The sequence below is a fragment of the Pollicipes pollicipes genome, unplaced genomic scaffold (assembly GCF_011947565.3).
Source record: "Pollicipes pollicipes isolate AB1234 unplaced genomic scaffold, Ppol_2.1 Scaffold_2312;HRSCAF=2712_pilon_pilon_pilon, whole genome shotgun sequence".
Taxonomy (NCBI): Eukaryota; Metazoa; Arthropoda; class Thecostraca; order Pollicipedomorpha; family Pollicipedidae; genus Pollicipes; species Pollicipes pollicipes.
The window spans coordinates 1-23,749 of NW_023596087.1; the positions used below are offsets into that span (position 1 = coordinate 1).

Consider the following 23,749-nt stretch of genomic DNA (forward strand, 5'->3'; position numbering starts at 1 on the left):
ACAGCCTGGCCGTAAGTGTGATACGATATCAAGGGAAAATGGGCAACAAAATACAAATGTGGCCACCTTCATTCACACCATGGAATTACCTCTCCGATATTCACCTGTGGCCCTCAACCCGAGGTGCAAACCTGTTGCCAAACCAAACTAGCTCCTTGGTACAGAACTAAGCTCGGTCGAGGTCGCTCGGTTGCATCAAAGATCACCTCAACGAAAATGGCGGAGAAGCAATACTGGAACAATCTCCTCCGACCCGTTCACTGACCATCTCCGCACTCCATCCGCCCTACCAACGGTCCTCCTCCAGCGCTGGCCAGAGCATACCCGCCAGAACCACTGGATGACGATGTGGTTGGCGTGGAAGTCGCCCTTGTAGACGGTGTTCTGCTTCCAGTTCTTGACGTCGATGTTGCCCAGGCCGCACATGAGCAGCTCCAGCTCATTCTCGTCGAAGATCTTGAGCAGCGGCAGCGGCACGATCTCGTTGAAGCCCTCCAGGATGGCGTTCATCTGCGGCTTGATCCGCGACACGAAGCGCCACTCGATGATCAGGCTGCGGGCGGCAACAGTCGTTAGCACAGGCTCGTGGGCAGCGCTGCAGGGCGACGGGTCGTCAGAACACCTTCGTTGGCAGATCGGTGGGGAAGGGGCGCAGGACGCGTTCGTGAACAGGGCTGCAGGGGCGTCAGGCCACGATCCGGGGCAGAGCTGCGGAGCAGGGGCCATGCGCGCCCGTGAGCGAAAAGGGGACTTCAGTGCGCCACAGACAATTCCATACTGGTCAGATCACCATTCACTCAGGACACTCCGCTGCAATGTCGCACTGAAACATCCACGGGAAGGGAAACAATGGCCGTTTCTGAGCAGCCACAAAGCAAACGAGCGTCCACCTTCCACACGTCGAAAGACACGACTCACGGAAACGTTGCAAAAAGTTGGCGACGCGTGTGCTCGCAAACACCAAATGACGGCCGGCCCTCGTTCGCAGCTATCTAAACCACGGTCCAGTCGCCGGCCAACTAAGCTCAACTCACCCGATATACTCATTTTATTTTCATTCGTCACTGGAATGTTGGCGCCGTTCGGCTTGAGCTCGCGTTCGTTCTTCTTTCCGAAATTCTCCTCATCGACGGCGAAGGTCAGCTCCAGGTCGGCCGGGTCGTTGTCCTGGAGGCAGACACCACTCCGTCGGTCCACGCAGCAGCGAAACCAAACGCGCCACTGGCCGTCTGAGGCTTGACGGCGCGTCAACTTCATTGGTTATCTGCACCGCTGCCATCTACGTCGGTCGCCGTTTACATAGTGGTCGAGGAGTCCCCCATATTTCTGAGTGATTCGTGGAGCTGCTGCCCCAGGCTAAAGTTCTCAGGCAGGTCGATACCGATTTTTGACCCTCATTTATGCAGTGTTGTGCAGAGTTTGGACATTTCAAGCCGGCTGGATTAAGACATGTGATTTATGGTGCACTCAGAAGCCGATCAGGGGAGCCTTACGGGCATGGGGCAGATGAGCTCACCACCGCACCACTTACGGTCGCAATACAAGACAGAAAAAATACTCCGGCTATTTAGGGCAGTGCAATGCAATGCATTTGGATAAGGTTGGTTCTGCATTTTTGCAGCCACGCAGGTTGCTACGCACACCACTGTTTTCTTGTGCACGTAAATCGCACACTAGAAGGGGTCAAATTACCGCAGCAAAACTACATATTTTGGTAGAATCCAGGACACGGCGGTGAAAGCAATAGCGAACTGAAGAAATGGTGAACTAACAGCACCCTTCGAAGTTCATTCCACTGTGTTGTCACCAGGTATACAGGAGAGCAGTGCTCCACTCAGATGCCATAGGGAAGTTGTGCACTTCTCCACCTCATACCACATCCACAAAATCGTAGTGCTCTGTCCCCATCTCAGGCACGAGTCGAAGCACTCATCCACCCCGCTCCACATGTAGGAGTGCAGTACTTCTACCTCGAGCGCATAAGGGAGCTGTCGTACTCTCACCTTGATCCACATCAGGGAATTGTAGTACTCCGAGTCGACGCTCTCCATGTCCTTCAGCTTCGATGGGCATGGCCAGCATCATCTTGTAGAACGGGCGGATGAAGGAAAGCTGCGGCAGAGTACCACCGTCAAGGCGTCCTCGTCAGAGGCCAGCAGCGCCACGGCAAGCAGGCCAAATGGGCGCACCGTGTCCGACGGCATCCACACTTTGCAGGTGCCGTCACCCGCTTATCGCACTTGTGAAGTAGGTAGTGAATGAATGAGTGAATGACGTGAACAAGGCAGTGGGTAACGACGGTGACAATTAATTTCGTCTTGGCTGCATGTCCATCCTCAACGACGGCCACATGTTTTTTCTGTCAAAGCCCGCACATATCATGTAACTTCTGTAAAACGTCGATACAAAAGCTGCACATCAGCACCCAGCCGGCGAACACCAAACTTGTTCACAATTTTCTCATGCGTATTTCATATTCACTATTGTCACAATACGCTCGTCAAACAGCCGCACCGCTATCCCTCAGCCCGAGGTGGCCTCACCATCCAACAGTTTGCCGTGGAACACAGACATGCCGGCCACCCGGCCGATGAACTTGAAGTAGGACAGGTGATCATCGTTGCACAGGCCCGAAGCTGGGTTGATCTGCAGCGTGTAGTTGTCCCCTGATGAGCGAGCGGGCGCGTGAGGCGTCCGCGGGGCGGTCAGCTTCATGACACAGGCCATATAGCGTGTCCCGATGACACGCTGGGCAGGAGGGATACCTGGGCACCCATGCGCTCTGCAGAGCAAGTGCAGTTCAGTGCGGTACAAACAAGGTGCGCTACAAGTGCAGTAGCGATGTACAGCGCCGAACAGAACGGCGCTCCACAGCACAGCGCAAGGCGCTGCCAGCGACGAGGCACGCCACGCCACAATACGGTACAGTGCAGTGCAGTCCAGTGCCGGGATATAGCAGCGCAGTTCAACACGACCCGTTGCCACGCAGTTCCGATAATTTGCTTCCCCCGCCCCCCCCCCCCCCCCCCCCATTGCCGAACGTATTCGGGCCAGACGCACGCGACCCTGGTGCGGCGGAGCGGCCAACCCCAGCGCCGCCCGGGCCGGCCGTCCGGCACTCACATGGCCGAGTACTCGAACAGGCCGTAGTAGGGGTTGAACATCTCGTGCGAGAGCAGGAAGAACCACTCGCGCGACAGGCCACCGTAGTCGTACGCCGGCTGTCGATCAGACGGACGGGTCAGGGGCCATGGGGGGGGGGGGGGGGCGCTGGTGGGCACGCCTGGTGCCCCCGAGCCTGGCCCCAGTGCTGAGCCGAAGAACCGCCGTCGGTGGAGCGCTCGCGTGGGTGGGCTGTGGGCCGCCGTGCCATTCAACGTGCTGCTCATCTCTGGGTGTTTCCCACCACATTTGCGAGCACGTCTCCTCGCTGTAATAGGCGAGTGAATGTCGCCAATGTTGGGCAATGTCCAGCGAGGTTCAAGAAAAAAACCCCACAAACGATGACCCCGCACAGGACGACAGCCTGCAGCCTCCGCCAAGGATCCACGCCTGAGTACAGATCTTCACGTCCATTGTGAAGCCAGCTGCGATTCCAGAGAATGCGGCCGGACCACGTCAGAGCGCATGACGGCGTCACATGTCCACACGTCGACCAACACCATCAGCAGACCACAGCGCACCAACACAACCGTTCGGCAGCGGAGAAGCCGCGCTGAGCATCGTCATCGGCCCCAGGCGCGCACAGCACACCGCCGGCGCACGCAGCGCCGTTACCTCTCCGTGGAACTCGATCCACAGCTTCGTCTTGAGCAGCTCCACCCGGGTGACGCACGTGATGATCCGGAACGAGTCTTCGAACACCGAGTTGCGGTGCACCTTGATCTCGAACTTGTTCGGCACGCCCGACTGCAGCAGGGCCACTGAGTGATCATTAAATCCGCGCACACGTCGGGCCAACGCTCAGCCGCCGGCGCCGACGTACCGCGGTCTGACATGAGGCAGCAGCGAGTCTCACCAACAACCATTACCAGGATCCCATGTAGACAAAATACGACAAGATACGCATAAAATCCACACGGAGCGCCCAGCAACGCCCGGCTCAGTCCCCGATGTTCCTCGTCCCCGTTCCCGGGTCACTGACCGGTCGCTTCAGCTGGTTTCTCAGGTACTCGTACTTCTGTTTGTAGTCGCGGCTGTAGGGTACCACCTCGCCGGCGATGCTGGGGTTGAGGAGGCGCGGGTCCTCCCAGGTGGTGGTCCGGTTCTCTGCGGCACGGCATGCAGCCGTACAGAACAGAGCCGAAATGCGAGCGGCAAGGGTTCAGTCACGACACGCCAGCCAATGGGGGAGGCTGGAGATGGGGCAAGCGGCTGTCGTCTTGGAAACAAAACATTCCGGGTGATATTCTCAGTGACGAAAAAGACAACGTCAAGGATGTTATCTCCAAAAATGAAAAAAAATTATAGGTACCACTAACACAGCCACCTATTGAACTTATTTGGTGTGCCTATGTTGAGCACAAGGTATTACGTCCAGCCCACACTTTTCCCATACACCGAACGCGAGTACCGACATCGTACAAAGAGCGGGCACGCGGGCCTAGTGCGCTGACGGGGGAGATGCCAGGCGTCCGTGCGTGCCTGGCGTCCGACGGCACGACACGAGCACGCCACCGCGCCCGCGCAGCGCGCGTACGGACCGCGCGGGCCAACGGCGAGCGCGGCCGCCGCGCCGGCCCCACTGACTGTGGTCGATGAAGAAGATGCGTCCGTCAGCGTGCACGCGCTCCTCCCAGCCGTCCGGCAGCGGGCCCAGCTCGTCGTCAGCGCGCCGCTGCTGGCCCGGCTCGTCCGGCAGCGGCGTCGGCCGACCGGTGCGCGGGTCGATCCACGTCGTCGTCTTGTTGCAGTGGTCTGGCGGCCACGCGCGCGCCCCGTCAACTCACAAAGCGACCGGACGCCGGCTCGGCCCAGCTGCCCGCACTTGACAGAGTTCAGGGCGTTTTTCGACGTACAAAAACCTTCGGGAGTTTGTTCGCAAATGTCGCATTGGTTGACATGGCTTTGTTTCGTTCTCCAACCTTTCAAAAGTGCCTGCAACGCATGCAGCTCGTCCTGATTTTACTGCACGCCACTCGATCTTTATTGGATGTCGCCACCAGTGAGCAGCCCACAGCGCCAGCCGCACTCGCATCACTTCTTCATAATAGCGTTGTGGCTCTAGAGCACGAGTCCAGGGTGGCACTACGGGGGATGCGGGTATCCTCTCGTTTTAAGAATGGACTGCGTGCATGCTTGGGCGTGGATTCTGGCACCCAATGTCAGTAAAGTACTGACATGTGCGTGCTTGGCTGGGAACCACTCAACACACCCCAGAGATGTGAACTTACTGCACATCAGGTTTTTAACATAGACGTAGACGCTTATTCAGGTGCAAGCCAAATACCCATAAATGTTCGTATAGTCGCATGCGCTCTCTCGTTTAGTGTTCCCAATTTTCCGTTTTGTTTAAATGAGCCTCGGCTTCCAAACATAGTATGATCCTGGCACACACACCCCGGCGCGACGCGGGACACTGTGCTGCGCGGGCGTCAGCTCGCAATACCGCCAGCGTCGGTCGCAGTGCCTGGTGCCAAATGCCGCCAGCGTCGGTCGCAGTACCTGGCGCCACATGCCGCCAGCGCCGGTCGCTGGACTTGGCGCCAAATGCCGCCAGCGCCGGTCGCAGTACTTGGCGCCAAATGCCGCCAGCGCCGGTCGCTGGACCTGGTGCCAAACGCTGCCAGCGCCGGTCGCTGGACCTGGTGCCAAACGCTGCCAGCGCTGGTCGCTGGACTTGACGCCAAATTCCGACGGCCATAAACATCCGTGAGGCTCGTGAGGCTATCACAGACTTTGTACGGGAAGAAACCGCTCCAGACGGAGAGACTGTCTTTCTGAACGCACAGCACACACGGCCACAGTGGGCTGGCTCGAGCCGGCGCGGCGCTGGAGCGCCGTCACCCACCGATGAAGAAGATCCGGTTATTGGGCGCCCTCTGTACGGTCCAGCCGGCTGGCAGACCCTCGGGGCTCAGCTCCGGCTGTAACGAGCCCCACCGCCCCGGTCAGCACGGCCCACGCGCTGCCAGAGGTCACCGCCGCCGGCGCCGGGCGGCACCGGCACGACCTCCGCTCGGAATCGGTGGCGCTCTTTAGCCCTCGTCCATAGATGCTGACGGGTTAGGTCGTGCTTATTCTTTGGGACCAGAGGCCAACACGAACAATGACGAAACAAAGCGGGTAAAGTTTACTTTACTTTACTCGCGACTTCGAACACTTGATTTTACTGATGTAATAGGCAGACTGAGGTAATACATGGGAATCATTTCAATTTTGGGTTCGTAAAACCAAACAGCGCTTTGTCCTGTAAGCCATAGTAAGGCGGAGGTCACAACACTATACACCTTCCATTCACTCGCCGCTGCCAGCCATTTCAGCTCGCAGCTCGCATGAGCGGACGGCGCTGCGGGGCCCGCTCAGCTGGGCGGGACACCTCGCTAGGGATCCGTGAGCGGACGGCGCTGCGGGGCCCGCTCAGCTGGGCGGGACACCTCGCTAGGGATCCGTGAGCGGACGGCGCTGCGGGGCCCGCTCAGCTGGGCGGGCCACCTCGCAGGGGCTCAGCTGCGGTTGGAGCTCGCCACCGCTCAGCTGAGCGCCGCACCATGGCCTCCGGGTGCAGGGCTGCGCCGGCCGGTCGGCTGGCCGCGCCGCCGGCTACTCACATCCGCCGGCGCCGACGTGGAGACGGTGGAGCCGCGCCGCGAGCTGGCCTCGGCCTCCTCCCGCAGCGACACGCTGTTCAGCAGCTGCCGGCGACACGGCGCGCTGAGCGGCGGCGCGTGGCGCGCGTGGCGCGCCGGCGGCCGGTGCGCGCTCGGGTGCAGCTACGTTACGGTACCACTGACTACGGCCAGACAGGGGCACGGGCTCTGCACCAGAGGGGCATGGAAGGGGAATGCACCTGTTCGTGCTGCTCATCATCGGTATCTCCGCAACCCTCCTCATCTTCGTCAATGTTGGACAGCTGCGTCCGCCCAGCGAGATGGCAGCCGGAGCGCCGGGCGTCAGAGTCAGCAATGTAAGGCAGAGTGATTGACATGCAGACAAAGCAACCAGGTATTGCAAAGGCATGTTGATCGCCTCAGTTTTATAGGAACGAGGATGATACATTACCACACCATCCCTCCCGCTTTCACCCCAAAACGAGGGAACGGCAGCACGAGCTCATTACGACGAGGAAGTCAGTTTGATGACATTAAAACCTAATGACATTGGATGCACCAAACGAAGGACGGTATGGGACGAGAAACACGCTTGAGAAGAGCAGTGGACAAGAGAAAGAACAATGCACCAAGAGTGTTTCTTCCCAGTAGCAGGATCGAATGCCACCTAAAGGCAAGGTAACCGAATAAACAGAAGGGCGCCGCGTTAGACGCACTTCAGTGTGGCAGGATCGCGTACTGAATAAACAAGCGGGAAATAAGCCCGTGCTTCCACAGGGCAACTGCCAGCCAGGAGCGCCCGACCGCGGAAGCCGCTGACCTGGTCCACGAGCGGTGAGTTGTCCTGGTGGGTGGAGTCCGAGTCGTCGGCGCTGATGTGGAAGCGGCGCCGGTACACCTCGTGCGCCGAGTCCAGACTGCGCTGCGACTCGTCCGAGGTGGCCACTTGTGTCGTCCTGCCGGCGGCGAGCGGCGGCCCCAGGTCAGAGTCGCCGTCCGGCGGCGGAGGCAGTACCGTTGGCCGGGCGGCGGCCCCAGGTCAGGGTCGCCGTCCGGCGGCGGAGGCAGTACCGTTGGCCGGGCGGCGGCCCCAGGTCAGGGTCGCCGTCCGGCGGCGGAGGCAGTGCCGTTGGCCGGGCGGCCGCCCTAGGTCAGGGTCGCCGTTCGGCGGCGGAGGCAGTGCCGTTGGCCGGGCGGCCGCCCCAGGTCAGGGTCGCCGTCCGGCGGCGGAGGCAGTGCCGTTGGCCGGGCGGCGGCCCCAGGTCAGGGTCGCCGTCCGGCGGCGGAGGTAGTGCCGTTGGCCGGGCGGCGGCCGCTCCCGACACCCTCCACCGTCGCCGGCAGCCGTGGAGACGTGAAACCCGACCCGAGTCGCCGCATGAGCGCAGCGAGAAAACATGGGCACATTCCGCGAACATGTTCATTGAGCCAGATGAGCTAAAGCGGTTAGAGACGCCGATTGGATGCTGGTACCGATAAAAAGCCGTCCCACAAATCAGCACATACTGCATGCCCGTTTAGTGCGTGTAGGAAACGTGAGCAGAAAAAGGCACCTACCATTTTAAAATGTAGTACTTGATGTGCAACACATAACCAGAGCGACCGGCAACGCACACATCAGGCAAATGTCAGTGTTGAAGCGGAACGCTCTTGTTAACATGATGGCGTTATTGCCACAAGGTTAAACAACTATTTTCACCGACCTTGGCGCGTTTCATTCGGAGAGTCTAAATCGGTTGTCAGTTTGAGCAAAATGTTGCCGGCAAGCCAACGCTGGCCGTTGGAAGAAGACGGCGTGACTCCAAATGCAGATCATTGCCGCCAAGTCCTGCGTGGGAATCAGCTTGATTTTTCGACAGTTGCAGTACATTGGCTCGGTCTACGGCTTCGCTCGCACCGTGGCCAGCCACTGCCCGACTCCGACGCAGTTCGCCGCCGACAGCGCGGCCGGCACCAGTACGCACCCGGCGTCCGGCCGCTCCCACTGCGTGAGGCGCAGCGCGTGGCTGACGTAGTAGACGCGTCCGATGGCGTCCTGGCGCTCCTCCCAGTCGTGCGGCAACGGCGCCATCGCCGAGTCTGACGACGAGGCGGCCGGCTGCTGGCGGGCCGGACGCGGTCACAGATACGCCGGCCGCGGCTCATTAACGGTCAGCGCGAGACAACGGGGTCCAAGACCACACCACTTACAGCTGTGCCATGTCCGTGCACACCTACAGCAACGGGAATGGATAAATTATGTGTATTAAAAGCGGCACATTCAACACAACGGTGACACCTGTCGGCGGGAACATGTCAACAAACCCGAACGAAGACCCCAACACAGGCCCTAGTTCACCACACAAACCATCTCGCGGCGCCGGTCTGAAAACGGCAACGACGGGCTGCGGCGAGGCCAGCGACACTCTGAGAGGACCCCACGCGGCTGGCCCCGCCGTGTCGCGGTGCGCGGCCCGCGGCCCGCGGCGGCGCCGGCCGGCCGGGGCGCCTCACCTGGGCGTTGGCGCCATCGGGGCCGTCCCCCTCGGCGTCGAGCACCTCCCAGTCGGGGCCGGGCTCGGACGGCTCCTCGAGCGACTCGTCGTCGTCCGGCAGGCCGGACGGATCCGGCACGTACGCGTGGAACAGCCGCAGGTGGCCGCGCACGTGCGAGCGGGCGCTGGGGGCGGCGGCGCTCGTCACAGCTCGGCCGGGCGGGCCGCCGGACGCACACGAGGCACGCTCCAACCGATCTGCAGGTTTGCACTGCTGGAGCGCGCCTCTCACATCGCACGTCTTCCAACGGCACGCAACAACTGGCTACGTTAGCATGGCTGTGAGATCAGTCACCCGGCTTCTCCTCCAGCGACGTTCAGCGTGGTTTGCTCACAACCACTGTTCAAGTCATTGGACGACCACAACCAGATCCGGAATTATCTGGGAGGGCGCAACTGGCGCGACTTTGGCGCGACTGACTTTGGCGCGATGCAGTTTATCGTTTCACTGTTACTGTTACCCATTGCAAGCACATGAAATAATGAAGACGCTTTCATGTTACTCAGTCGGCGCCAAAGGCTGCGAAATTTCAGGGGATGTAAGCTTACCTGACTAGCCTACGGTGTCAGGCATCAATGCAACAGACATTAACCCAACACGCCCGGCTATTCTTTGAGAAGCAGCTGCAGCTGCGCACCACCCAATCTAACGGCCACTTCGGTGCCTATACTACATCTCCGCGGGTGACGTGGAAGTGGGGGTTCGGGCGAAACGACGGGCAAACGTGACCCAGCGCCACTATCGCATCACTACGCCTTCACACACAGCGTGATGAGACCCGCTGACGGGTTTCCGCTCGGTGCACGCGGAGTGCTAACTCGTGTCGTCGGCGGTCCCGGGGAGGTACGGGGGGAGGCCCCCCCCCCCACCCGTACCCCGTGAGCCGCCGACAGTAGCCAGTTCAGAACTGGCCGCCGATCACAGAGAGGTCCCTTTACATTCAGATCTGATGGCAACAAAATCGGCCGTTACTAACCTATCATTACACAACACAGACTCTTGCTGTGCTAATGCGTTCCGCTCCGCAACATTGGCCGCTACCGGAAGCAAGCGCTCTCACCACTAGTGGACGTGATGAACATGACCAGCGTCTATATCCGCTTGCCGCTGACCACGAGCACCGTCTCACACCCCAGCGCCATCTTGACAAATATCGTGAGGCACACGATTCACCCTAGTGGCACGCGGATTTTTCTCTCCGAAGAACAGCCGCAGAAGGACACTATGAAGACGCTGTTCTTGCGCACAAAAACCCATCCGGTCCCCACTGCACCACACCTGCACCAGTAAGCAACACCCACAGCAGTGCAGTCCGGCCAACCGCCGTCAAAAGCACGGCACATTTACCTGAAACAGCACCAGAGCCCGGTGTTCCCGTACGCCGACATCCCTGCCGCCTAGCCAGTCGCTGGCGCGCGCACCAGTCGAGCGCACCGCGTGCGCCACCTGTCGCGTCCAGCGACGGGCGCAGACGTCGGCGGCGCGCGAGCGTCCGTGCCCCGGGCGAGCGCGCCGGACAGATGATGAATGCGGCCGCCCGGCCATCGGCACGCTCGCCATTAATGCGGCAGCAGGGCGGCAGGAGGGGCCGGCCCGCAGCGCGCCCGGCGTCACCGCCGGTGCCGTCCGCCAGACGCCGGCCGGCCCGTCGCGTCGGGCGCCGCTCGGCTGACGCCCGCACAGACAGCAGCGCACACCCATTCGTCGCGAGCTCCGTGGAGCAGCTGGCAACGCCGCCTGAGTCAAGAGCGGCTGGTGACATCTTGGACTTGCTAACAGGAAAGAACCACTGGCGCGTGTGTAACGAGCTGGCGTGTGCCCGGTGTGCTATCCATGGCGCGAGTGCGCATGAGGACTGGCGGTGCGGCCAACTTCGTGTAGCAGCCTGAGTACCCAGAGTAAATATATCAATTTGATGGGTTCATATTTGGCAGGCCCATGTCATGACCGCTTGAGGGCGATGCAGATGCGGGGAAAGGCTCGCTCCGTCGAGAAGCCGCGGAGATGGAAGCCCGTCGGTGGCGTGAGCCGATCCATCAGTCCCATAACAGGCGGCAGCACGGGACCGGGCCAAACCGTCGTGTGTATACCAGCTTCACCAGCCAGTACAGCACATACAGCTGGAGGTCCAGAGGAACCCTGCCCCACAATCTAACTGCGGCCCAGCTCGGCTCCACTGGATGTCCCACGAGCACCAGTTTGTACCGGCGCGTACAGCATGCCCCAGCTCCGCTGCTGGGAGGGCCGACCACCAGCTCAGCACCACACGAACACCAGTTTGTACCGGAGCACGCAGCATGCCCCAGCTCCGCTGCTGGGAGGGTCGACCATCAGCTCAGCACTACACGAACACCTGGCGGCAGTTCGTCCCTGTGCGGCTGCACTGACGCCCATAGCAGCCCCCCCCCCCCGCCCTGCCCTCCCCACCTGGACAAGTCCTGCGTCGCCCCCTTCTGGACTTACCCACGCAGATCCGTCCGCCTCATCGGCGATCCACAGCTCAGTCGGCAGGACAACCCGACCGAACTTCACAGAGAAGGCCCGGCTGACCTTCGAGAGGGACCGCTCCCTCCCACAGGTCCGCCCCGCCGACCCCGAGCCCGCGCCGGCCTCCGACTCAGCTGGCTCACCTGCGCGGTCGGAGCACATAATTCTTCTCCGGGATGGAGCGGCCGGGCCTCTGACGCGGCAGCGTGGCCAGCGGCAGCTCGATGCGGCCCAGAAAGTCGTCACGCGTCAGCCGGTTCTCGTCGTACACCTCCAGCACCAGTCTGTGCTCGGCCGGCTTCACGCGGAACAGAAACTCTTGGTTCCACTCCGGGTTCAGCGTCTGGGGCGGGGCGGGGGCCGTTTGAGAGGGCGGGGCGCGGGGCGGGGCTGCCGGCCCGACCAGTTCAGCGGAGCGGGCGTCGCAGCGACAGCTTTCTTCACGAGGCAAGTTTGCTATCGTCTGCAGTAGAAGATGCGCCACAGTATGAAGTAGAGCGTCCAGGGAAGAAAGCATACAGCACACACAGACAGGACTGCATCTTCAGGGACATTACTCAGTGCACGATTAGCGGGTCAACGATAGCGCGCCAGCAGTCAGCTGAAGAGGCCCCGATTACGTCACAACTCAGTGCCGTTGCAACAGCTGTCAAATCCCTCATCGACATCCCCATCGCAGCTGTAAACAGCGTCCGGTACATGCCCGCCGATCATGGACACCCGCATTTTGGAGGTCGGCACAGCCTTTTGCCAAAACATTTCATTTCGTGGCTATGGCAAACCATGCTCTGTGGCGAGGACAGCGAGTGGCGACGGCGAGAGCCCGTAGCGGCGACGGCGAGAGCCCGCACGTACCCTTCTCTTGGTTTTGGTGAGAACGGCGTCGATCACCTCCTCATCGTCACCCTCGCCGCGGACTAGGTCGATTCGGACGTACGGATCGCTGGCGCCGAAGATGTCCTTCCTGGCCAGGTTGTGGCCCGAGATGACCCGGAGGACAGCAATTTGGTGGCCTCCAACTGGAAATGTCATACGTTTACAACGGCGCGTGAACAGCACGACGGTGCTCACACTCACGCGCGGCAGTGCCAGTTGAATCCTGACAGGAGTTCACGGCAGTCGCTGTTCAGCAACAGCAGTTCCGTTAGCTGGAGGTGCGCCACACGAGAGGTTAGCTCTGACATCTGCCCACCAGAGATATACCGGATTCTGCCTGAAAGGTGGTTCTATGCTCACCGGGTCCACCCCTGGGTTTGCCATGTTATTTCTTCTGGTCAAAACTATGAATCATGAAGCTCAGTACAAACACAAAATTTCGCACAATAAACCTTATTGATAATAATTGGAGTTTGATGGCGCGCCGACTACGAAAGCCATTTTGCACCTGCACAGAAAATCTTGTTATCGCCAACGTTCACATACGCAATGCTTAACATCCACAAAGCTTTCGGCCATATCAGCGCTCTAAAAAGAAACTGGTCGCAGCGCCGAGCTCCGCGAACAAAATTCCTTGGGTCTCGAGTCTTGATTTAGATTGGATTTCGCCACATTTGCGAACCACACGTATAAGTGGGCACGGGAAAGTAAACAGCGATCACTATATTCGGGCGCGTCGGGCGCGTTGTAACCGGCATCACTGATCTCACGTACACTACAGCCGGTGAGCCGATTTAAGCGGTATGGGACGAGCGAGGCAATAACAGACGGGCCTGTTACCACCACGGCGATGACATCAAAACGACAGGCAACAGACCCCATCGCCTTTCAGCAGCTATAGAAGTAGGTGCCCTACATGTATTGTGGCATCAATCTCCAGTGCAGTCAGCCCTCGCAAGCAGAGGCGTCCCGTGAAGCGGTCGCGGACAAATTTATGTCACATCCTTGAAAACTGGCCACCTGGGGGTCAGGCAGGGGAAGCTTACAGCAGGAAAGGCCTTAAGTTCTCATTTTCGACATAGTGAGCTCTAATGCTCGGGCTCCAAATGCCCAACGCAGCCGACGTGCTCGAAAACCCAAAATAAACAAAAGAGCCCGCGTATTGAAAATCACCGCACTTCAGCAGTAGCCCTCCCACTCAATTTCGGTGCCTGCTTAATATGCTGTTCTCACTAGCACGGCCCGCTATAATGAGCGCCGGCTAGTTTCGTCACCAGAACTCACAAGGTTTGATAATTTCAACCCATGCAATCGGTTGAGTTTGAAGGGTTCACGCTTTTTTCTCAGCATATATGGACATCGATCACATTAAGTATTAGGCTTTGCGCCCTTCGCAGCTTTCGTGACCTAATCCCTCTCGGTCTAGACCACGACGTATTGTGTCCGAAGTCGGTGAGAACGAGGGGTGAGATTGCCCGTCGGCCGTTTACTGGCGCGTCTTCAGGTAGGAAAGTGCGCGGATCGGCAACTGATTTGTCCCGGAACGTTTGCTGGCGCCATGCTGTCAGCCCCATATAACCTGATAACCATGCTCTGGTTATCAGGATCTGACATCGATATTTGCGACGACCAAAGTGTGTGGATCTACGGCTCCCGCACGAGCCCGCGCGCGGTCGGCTGCACGCACCGACCCACATTTCCGCCCGGACTATTGTCGGCCCTCTGCCCCGTCACAAGGAGCCCAACCTTGTGACGTAACAGCGTTCGATCGTAGATACCTGGCTCTGGTTTCGTCCCGTCTCACCTGATAGCCAGTTGAGTGTGTTACACTCCCCACACTGATATAACCGTTTGCAGGTGGAGTTCTGACAATACGGCAATAGAGCGTGGAAATATTTACACAGCTTGCACGCTGAGGCGCATGGGGGGGGGGGGGGGGGGGGGCGGCGGATCAAGTTGCTGAAAACTGTAGAGCAATGGTCAGAGGCAGTAAAAATACAAGCTCGCCAAAAACAAGTGTTCGCCTTGAATAAGAGTGTATCTGGTACAGATCTGCTGATGAAACTTTCAAGCAAAATGTCACATAACCTTGTTTTAAGGTTGGCTCCACCTGACCACCGAATGAATGGAAATTAACACAGTTGTAATTTACATAATTGGTGGTTGTGAGCAACAACTCGCAAAACCCCAACCATTTAGGGGGTAAACTGTACATGGTGTGTGTACCTGCGTTAGGTTTACGTCTGTTCCCGTGCTTCGGTAATTGTATGGCACATGCTTTGAACAAGGTAACAAATTGATAACCAGATTATGTGGGTCCTGGCACATAGAGCAAAAGGACTTGCATCCACAGATCCCTCGGCATCAAACACCATGCTGACTGACCTACAAGGAGGGAAAGGGGGGGGGGGGCAGGTAAAAGGCCTGAGATTTGCCAGCTCCATGTGGGGCTTGAAGGTAGGGTGTTGCACAACAATTACATGAATCACCTTAAAACCCAATAATCACTTAGGTTTGGAGGTGCAGAATCATAAGATATAAAACCAGTGGCCCCAGGCTTCTTGAAAGAACACAGAGACTGTGCATATATAGCTGCAGGGGGCATGGAACAGGGAAGACATTTTAATGGAGGAATACACTGAGCTGCCAGTACTCACACTATTATGAAACTTTAACATTGGCTCCATGAGGATGGCATGGAATGAGTTAGCTAAGCATACCACAATTTCACCACATTCCCCTCTGCTCACCAATTCACATCACATAACAATAGAAACAGATGGGTGGCCCTGTTTGTTCTCTTGACATGACCCTGCATCTGATTTGGGAGTGGAAGGGTCTGGTACCTATAACAAAACAGCCAGAACTCAATCAGGCTCACAAAACACACAACCAAATATAGGGATATATATATATATATATTTATGTATATATATATATATATATATTATATATATATATATATATATACCTTATATGTATATATATATATACATATATATATATATATATATATACATATATATATATATATATATATATATATATATATATATATATGTGTGTGTGTGTTGTGTGTGCGTGCGTGCGTGCGTGCGTGCGTGCGTGCGTGCGTGCGTGCGTGCGTGCGTGCGGTGTGTGTGTGTGTGTGTGTGTGTGTGTATTATATACATGGGTTATGGATGACAGCCAGGTTGGGCTAGAGGGCCACAGTCACAGTGAAAGCTGGGGGTAGGTGTCATGGTGAAGTGTTGGGGGGAGGGGTTTGAGCATGGAAGTTAGGGGTATAGTTGAGGTATTGTAGGAGATAGAGCCAGGGTTTAAAGTTGGAGAAGGGTTAGAGAAAGTGGTTGGGGTGGAGTCATAGAGGTAGGGTTGGGGGTAAGAATAGGAATAGGGATTAGGTATGGTAGCTTAATAAATTGGGTTAGCTTAGCTAGTTAGGTATTAATTAGCTGATGCTGGTGAGTGGTTCAATGGCCAGTGACCAGATGACAACAGGACCCATTAGGATATGTTGAAGTGCTTCAATAGGCACCATATATAATATATATCATGTGCTAGTTCTTTATCAATGTTATCATACAAAACTCACATATGCCACTTACCAATTCAAAAATATCAAGCTCCATGATTTCCCAGCAATGATTCTGATTGTTTTTGGAGCCAGCAACAATGTGATGTATGTACTCATGCACCAACATGGTGAGGCAATGTTGGCCACACAGCAATGATTCTTATTGTTTTTGGAGCCAGCAACAATGTAAGTATGTACTCATGCACCAACATGGTGAGGCAATGTTGGCTACACAAATTATCTGTCCTGGATAGGCTCAAATGTTATCTCCTGTAATCACTAGGTGGCTGCCTCATATGGTCGATCAGCATGGGTTACCAATTTTGCTCCCACATAATCTATGCATCACAGAAAAAACAGCACTGCATGGTGAGTGGGATAGGGTGGACACCATTAACATAATTTTAAGCCTGGCTGGTGTAAGGAAAATAAGTTATTATTTTAATGATATTCCTATAATGGTCTAAATCCTTCCCTAGCATGCCCAAGGCACAGTATTTTGTCAGTATCAGACACAGGTGGAGCATGTTGAGCATAAGCAGTGGAACATGCATGAGCAGGCGTGGCACAGACTGCACATTGTAGAGAGTTAGACAAGATCTCTTCAGCATGCATATAATGCTGGGTGTTCAGGACAGCTTAGGCATGCAACCTCTCTATAATTCAGCATCCACCAAGTGGCTCTAGTGCATACCAAGCTTTTATGCATGTGCTGCTTATAAAAACATTAAGGACTGATTTGGAAAGCAAACAAGGACCTCTAGAAAAATACAAAGCAGCAACCAGAACTGCAAAGCATAGTCAGGCCATAAATACACTGCATTTAACAGATACCTATGCTAGAAATTTGCAGTGAAAATTACGAGCTGTTAACCTCACACTATTCCCGTCACTCATCTGGTTTTAAACATGCATATCATTCAAATATGTTGTGGGAGAAAATAGAGATGGCAAGGCATGGGAAATTTGATGCCTATAAGCCCCACAGATCATGCCTATCCTGGCCCAATGATAAGAGTGTGTGTGACACTGAAGGCAAAATCAGTAAGCCAATGGGACTTTGCAGAGGAGTTAAAAAATACTTAAAAAGTGCCTGAAAACAAGACAGCAAGGGCAGCCAGTGTGTATCAGCAAGGAGGATTCTAGAAAGTACATACATGATTGGACAATGCTCATGGGCTTAGCCACAGGGTGTGTACCAAGGTTGCAGTGATCTGAACATGCAGTTTGGGGATAGCATTAAGCTCCTGGTGCAAGACCATTAAAATTCAAAAGCTTGCAATACATTAGTTAGAAGGGTCTAAGCATCCAGTTTACTACATGGCCGTTTAAGCCCATTTGTGGCTGGTATCCATTGACAGCCTGATCCCCCATTCTTCGATAATTCACAGGAACTCGAACCCGCCAACAAAATATGACAACCTTACATAAGCCTTGTCCTCATCATAGCCTGAAAACATGCAATTGAAAATTCAACGTCTGCCCACACCTCAGATCAGAAAGCAACCCTCTCCCCATCCAGACTTTCCCCAACCCTACATCCCCAAACGCAACATCTATGCCCAAACTCCCATCTTCAACTTTGCATAGGAGTCTCAAGGCCGTATGCGAGAGGCAAAACCGTCCGGAGATTTTTACTTCATACTCGCTTAACGCTAGTACGTCACTGGTGCCGAGACTTAAATGCGCGGCGGAACGCTAGGCGCCCGACTGTCGTGTGAGGCATAGGTGCAGGAACACGGAGGAGAGGGGGGGGGGGAGGGGGAGGGGAGGAAAGGCACGAGGCCATGCCCCCCACTTTTCACTGGGGAGGGGGTCAGCAGTGTGTACTGGCCGATCCACTTTTTTGATTAAGGTTGTGCTTAGCTTACTTTTGCACTATATCAAACATATTCGTTTATTTACCTAGTTCGCCAACCATTTTCCTCAGGACGCGTCATCTTTGTCGTTTCGCTCGTTGGCCTTCGCCTAGTATCACAGCCGCAAGGCCGACACCGCGTGGCCTATGGAGACTGCAACGCCGGGCGTCGAGGCTGGTGTTTTGCTATGACTTGCGAGCGCGCATGTTCAAAACCCATATTACACAGTTTTTTTATCAGAAATCAATTCCGACTGAACCTTGAATATTTAGAGGAACATGGATAACCCATGTTGTACAACTTTCGGATCCCTTTCCCACCTACAACCTACGTTCAGGAGTCAAATATCTCTGAAGAACACGAAAAAAATATGGAACTGGTGTCTATGTGGACTCCAGCTCCATGTTTCCTATGAGTCTGTTAGACAATCCTGCGGCGATCAGGGGTGTTGTTGCATCAATGAGGGCTCCTGTACTGATCCGAGGCCAACTGCGTGGGTCAGAAGGCCTCTCGTGTCAGGGAGGGAACAATGCGATATGATATATCCCTCTAATAGCCTCCGAATTGACCAGGAGATCCCACCCGCGTCGCTCGAATGACAGGCAGAAGACACTTTGCGGTGGGACGGAATGGCCATTCAACCCTTGACCAGAAACAGTAATGTGCCCTGGTATCCTACTCAAAGAAAGTAAGTTCTGTTCCCTGGCCCGAAAGGAAATAATGGGTTTTATTATTTTCAAGTAGAGTGAGGTCTCATTATTGTTGAATAGAAATGGCTGAAATGAGATTAAAAAGCGATACAAGGTCATCCCATGTTGCCTTGAGAGCGTCCATTTTTCCAGAATAAACTAGTGAAGCAAATTAACCTTAAAAGGTTTGAACATGGCCTCGAGAACAAGGACAACGATGGCCTGGGTGGCGGCTTCCGCAAAACCGAATGGTTTGGCCACTACAAGTGCCACCAGACGGGCGGGCGCCATGTTAATAAGTCTTCTAGACAAATGATAGTTACAGAAGCACGAAAAATAGACATTCTTCCTTTACTCTTCCAGTTCAACCACTAGATTCCAGCCCCACTTCGCGGTTCTTTAACACGCGTACGGGTAAGGGTTAAATTGACCCCCGAAGGTTTTTCCAGAATGGTTTCCGAAGAAACGGCGTAGCCCCGCCAATTTTGGATAGCTGTAGACAACTGAATAGCGAATCGTCTGGCATAAATTTATATATACGTTGTAAAGTCGCTGATCTATGGCAGGTCAAACTCAGGCCATGGCTTCAGCGAAGGCAATTTCTAGGGAATCGTTCAATCTTATCCAACAACGGAGTGTTAGACAAAGCCATAATCTCTGAGATATTTTCTTGGGCAACACAAAAATTGAAAACAAATACTTTGACTTAAGGTCAGGTATGGTCAGACCAAGGTGAAAGTAACCCTGTTTTATTACTCTAGAGCCTGCTGGATGGGATATCATCTTGTGTTCATTTCGAATTAATTGACAACAGGAACCACATATACACCTTCCATAGCCTTTTTAAAAGTCAGAATAGGTCACTGACCCAGAACGACACAGGCCAACGTTTTGTTTGTAGGGACATACTGCCTAGCGTAATCTTTGTGGCTTATCCAACTGCAAAACTCAGAACGGTCTTGGATGATTTTGTTCACCATAACCTTCAAAAGACGACGAAAGAGGTCACTGACGTTAGATCATCATGCGAATTTTTGCTTAGAACAGTTATCTAGGTTCAATGGACCCTTTTGAGACCAACCTGGAATATGATCTTGTTCGAACTTATTTGACCCGAAGGTCATGACCTAGGAACCTTAGTTTCTGAGACCTTTAGGAGGGGGGTTCAAATTGCCCCCCCCCCACCCCACCCTAGCGAAGGGTGTCCAACCGGCCACCCAGGCGCGTGTTAAGAGCCAATCCGTTCTTATTATCAGTTTGAAAATGGCACACGTAAAATATGCGACCAGATTCCCTTCTAAATGCAAAATTTGATGTCATAAAGCGTTCAAAGATACCTTTTCAGAACCGTCGTCATTTTTGTCCATCTGCTGACCACAACTCAGTATTAGCTGCTAAGCCCACGCTGCGTGACCTACTGATACCGCAACGCCTGCCATCGAGGTTTTGTTTCTATGATTTTCGAGTGTGCATGCCCAAAATTACTCTACATAACTTGTATTTCTGATCGATTGAAGTGTTCAAAAGAAATCATTTCAGAAACGCCATCCTTTTTGTCCACGGTGGGCCACGGCCAAAATTTAGCACCAGGCTAGCGCCTCGCGGTCTATGGAGACTGCTACTCCTGGATCGAGGTTTTTGTTGCTAAGGTTGCGAGCACGCATGTTAAAAAAAATCACGTTACATAAACTCTCATCATAACAGATTCTGGATGAGTTTGGAACATCTCCAGGCAAACATTGGCTTGGCTATTGTTAATAAGCGTTGTTGACCACCCCGATCTGCAATCAAATTTTCATCTTCAAGTTTGAATCGAACATATCGATCTACAATTTAGCTTCACGATGTCCTAAGTGTCTGTAGAAACCAGGTAGAAAACTCTGACAACGCTTCTGAATTCTGTCGATTTAGAAAGAGTTCACTAAACCATCGTAAATTGAGCGCGCTGGTGATTCATTCCATGCTGTCGTTCAACGTCTGATCTATGCAGTTTATTGGCTTCAGAATACATACAGAATGATTCGACGCGTTAGCTCCTGGTTTCTATTCTGGTTACAAGGTAGAATAAAAAAAGTGATGAAAACGATGTCCCTTGTTAACAAGTTAGCTACACCCAGGGATATTTTTCGAGGGGAGGGCAGGGGGTCACCATAAGATGGGCTTTTGTCAACCCTGTGTTCCCCTTGGCAACGCTCTGGCTACGCCACTGCCTACATACAGAAGCAGATCAAGTGGTCTACGTTGATTAATGGACAATTAAATATCGGTGGGGCTAATGCACACCTAAGGCAGGCAGCTTCCCGGAGGCTATTTTTCCTCGGTGGTGTGGTGTAAGGGAAAATAATTCGCAAAAAGATACTGTGGCAGGTGTACAGCATATGTATCCACCAATTAGTAGTAATGCTGATCCAAAAATGCGCGACAAAGCAGCCATACGCTCAGTTCGCAGTCAGTCATGCGGGAGACAGCCGGGCCAGGGCAGTGGCCGCCGACGGGGGCGGGAGCAGGGCTTAGATAGGGAACATATGACAGACGGACCCTAATTATGTGTGTGCGTTGGGTTTGACTGTGTGTGTGCCCCCGCACCCCTGGAGATCTCCGGTTTTATGTCTTTGGTAGAGTTGTGTGAAGCAGCAAGTTTCAAGCTTCTGAAATGTTTCCGTCTAAAATGCTACTGCAAGTCTTCGACAAGCAGCAACCGAATTTAAGGCGCATGAAAAATCTGTCGCATGTGAGTCATCGATCCACTTTCAAAATTCTAACCAGCCTATGTCCAGGTCGTATGTTGGAATGTGCCCAGTGGAGGCAGATGTCTCCTCAATCAGCCAAAATGCATACCCGCTCGTGGAATTTCGCCTCCCCAGAAAAAACCAGTGTTAAAATGGACGAATAATCTTGGGAAGCTGGATAGCCTTATTTGCCAATGACATAGATGAGTTGAATAGGCAGCATTGTGCGCCAATGAGAAACAGCTCTAGATGTATATTTAGCATAGTAGTCATGGCATTTGAGCAAAGGCGATAACAAACTCCATCTCTACTCCCCCCTTCCCCCGGCCATCGGGCTTGCCTTCAAGGAAAAGTTCTTGAAGTACACCCTGAGCTTGTCCCCTCACGTTTTGAAACGTCCCTATGCCTACGTGTTGAGGTGCAATGGGGGCATTGGAATGTCGTGTATACACACCACACACACACACACACACACACACACACACACACACCACACACACACACACACACACACACACCACACACACACACACACCACCACACACACCACACACATATATATATATATATATATATATATATATATATATATATAATGAAAAGTCACCAGCAGAATTCAAATTCAGCGAGCCGATTACGTAAGATTTTATGACGAGTATGATAATTTGTTTGCAAGCGTATTACCAAGGTGAGAGGCAGGCGATGTCACATAACCTGAGCAGCTGAGTGTGTCGTAAAGCACACTGGCTTCCTTCTCCCTTTGATTTTATCTGGATCCTCTTGATGATCTCCTGGCCTCATTGCTCGGCCACGTGTCAGCCCCGCCGGTTTTGTACCCCTCCTCTGGAACGACCCCCTCGGCTTCGCCTGCGGCAAGTCACCTCGCCGTGGTTCCTCCTCGTTCCTCCCATTGGCTTGGAGGTGCTAAGTCCGCCTCAGGTGCTTCCGTCGGCCGATGTATTTCGACCCTCGCGACCGACAGCTGACGTCACGTTTTCGACCTCGTCACCGACAGCTGACGTCACGTTTTCCGGACCTTTCGACCCCAGCCCGGTGTTTCCACGGCAGCTCCGCGCAGACAAAAGGTGCGTTACCAGCGGGCACCGGAGAGCCGGAAGTGAGATGATACTCGGGGTGCCAATGTACGCCAGCCGTGCCGTACTGGGTGCCTTCTACCACTTCGGGCTAGTAATCAGCCTGTCCAACCTTCGTGGTCGCTAGCGACTGGGCTTGATTTCGAAAGTTGGCTAGCTTTTCTGTGGGCTTTACACTGAGGCTGAGCATGTATATATATCTCTATATATATATATATATATATGTATATATATATATATATATAAAACATATACGTATATGTATATATAAATATAAATATCTATTGGGATACTCATAATACACATGGTTATGTTCCTGTGTTTTGGTGCGCAGTCATATGAGCAAGGAAACACAAAAACAAACGTAAGTTCTGTTTACAATGCATTGTTGGCGAGTGAAGTGGAGTATGAAGTTTTTACCACCACCTTGTAGTTGTATTTTACTTAGCTACCAAAGATAGGAGGCCAGAGACTTCGTGACTATCTGTATCTGTACCTGTCCGCACAATCGTTGTGCTCGGCCTGGGCTCGTTTGCGGGCCGCCCGTGCTCGTTCCGTACCTGTCCACGTGGCTATCATGCTCGGGATGTACCTATAGCATCTCCACACAGCAGTGAATAGTCAAGCCGGAGTACAGAGCACGTCATTTATCTGTGGAACAGTTCTTTTTATTTATGAACAACTTAAACTGTAAATCTGATGAATCTGTGTGATTTCACACGAGTGACAGTGCGTTCCAATAACCATATTTACTATAGGCCCCAGCGTAGTTTGTTTGACCCCGGCACTTAAAAGCCACAATGATGTGGACCACCAGACTATTACGCGTGGGAAGTTTCGTGGGCAGTACACGCTCGTGTGAACGTGATTAATGGCTCGGTATGTTTTGGCTCAGTCGCCATTTCTTCAGCCTTCCGTGACACCACTTGTGCCTCATAAAAGATCACCTTCCCTTGTTTAGTACAGCTCCCCATAACACTGGAGCTTAGCTTCGCAAAAAAAGAGATACGACCAGCGCGCCGCATAGGAGGCTAGCACAGCGTTGACGTCAATATCACATCAGGGTTAATGCTGAATTTGGGAAAAAGCAAGGGCGAGGCTCATCCATCTGCCCAGTACCTGCGGCTCTGCGG

At 54.2% G+C, this 23,749-nt stretch overlaps 1 protein-coding gene across 1 annotated transcript in view; it reads right to left on the reverse strand.

The window, feature by feature from the left end:
- Nucleotides 1–65: 65 nt before the first annotated feature.
- The window catches only part of LOC119097001 (E3 ubiquitin-protein ligase NEDD4-like), a 34,443-nt gene continuing 10,759 nt past the window's right edge, over nt 66–23,749 (reverse strand). Inside the window, 17 exon segments of the mRNA XM_037220008.1 lie at nt 66–553; nt 1,035–1,047; nt 1,050–1,167; nt 2,004–2,060; nt 2,062–2,112; nt 2,539–2,665; nt 3,124–3,221; nt 3,778–3,909; nt 4,145–4,269; nt 4,750–4,917; nt 6,011–6,086; nt 6,771–6,854; nt 7,591–7,726; nt 8,735–8,871; nt 9,264–9,429; nt 11,936–12,135; nt 12,648–12,811. Coding sequence (XP_037075903.1) covers nt 208–553; nt 1,035–1,047; nt 1,050–1,167; nt 2,004–2,060; nt 2,062–2,112; nt 2,539–2,665; nt 3,124–3,221; nt 3,778–3,909; nt 4,145–4,269; nt 4,750–4,917; nt 6,011–6,086; nt 6,771–6,854; nt 7,591–7,726; nt 8,735–8,871; nt 9,264–9,429; nt 11,936–12,135; nt 12,648–12,811 — 2,198 coding nt within the window. The 3' untranslated portion in view covers nt 66–207.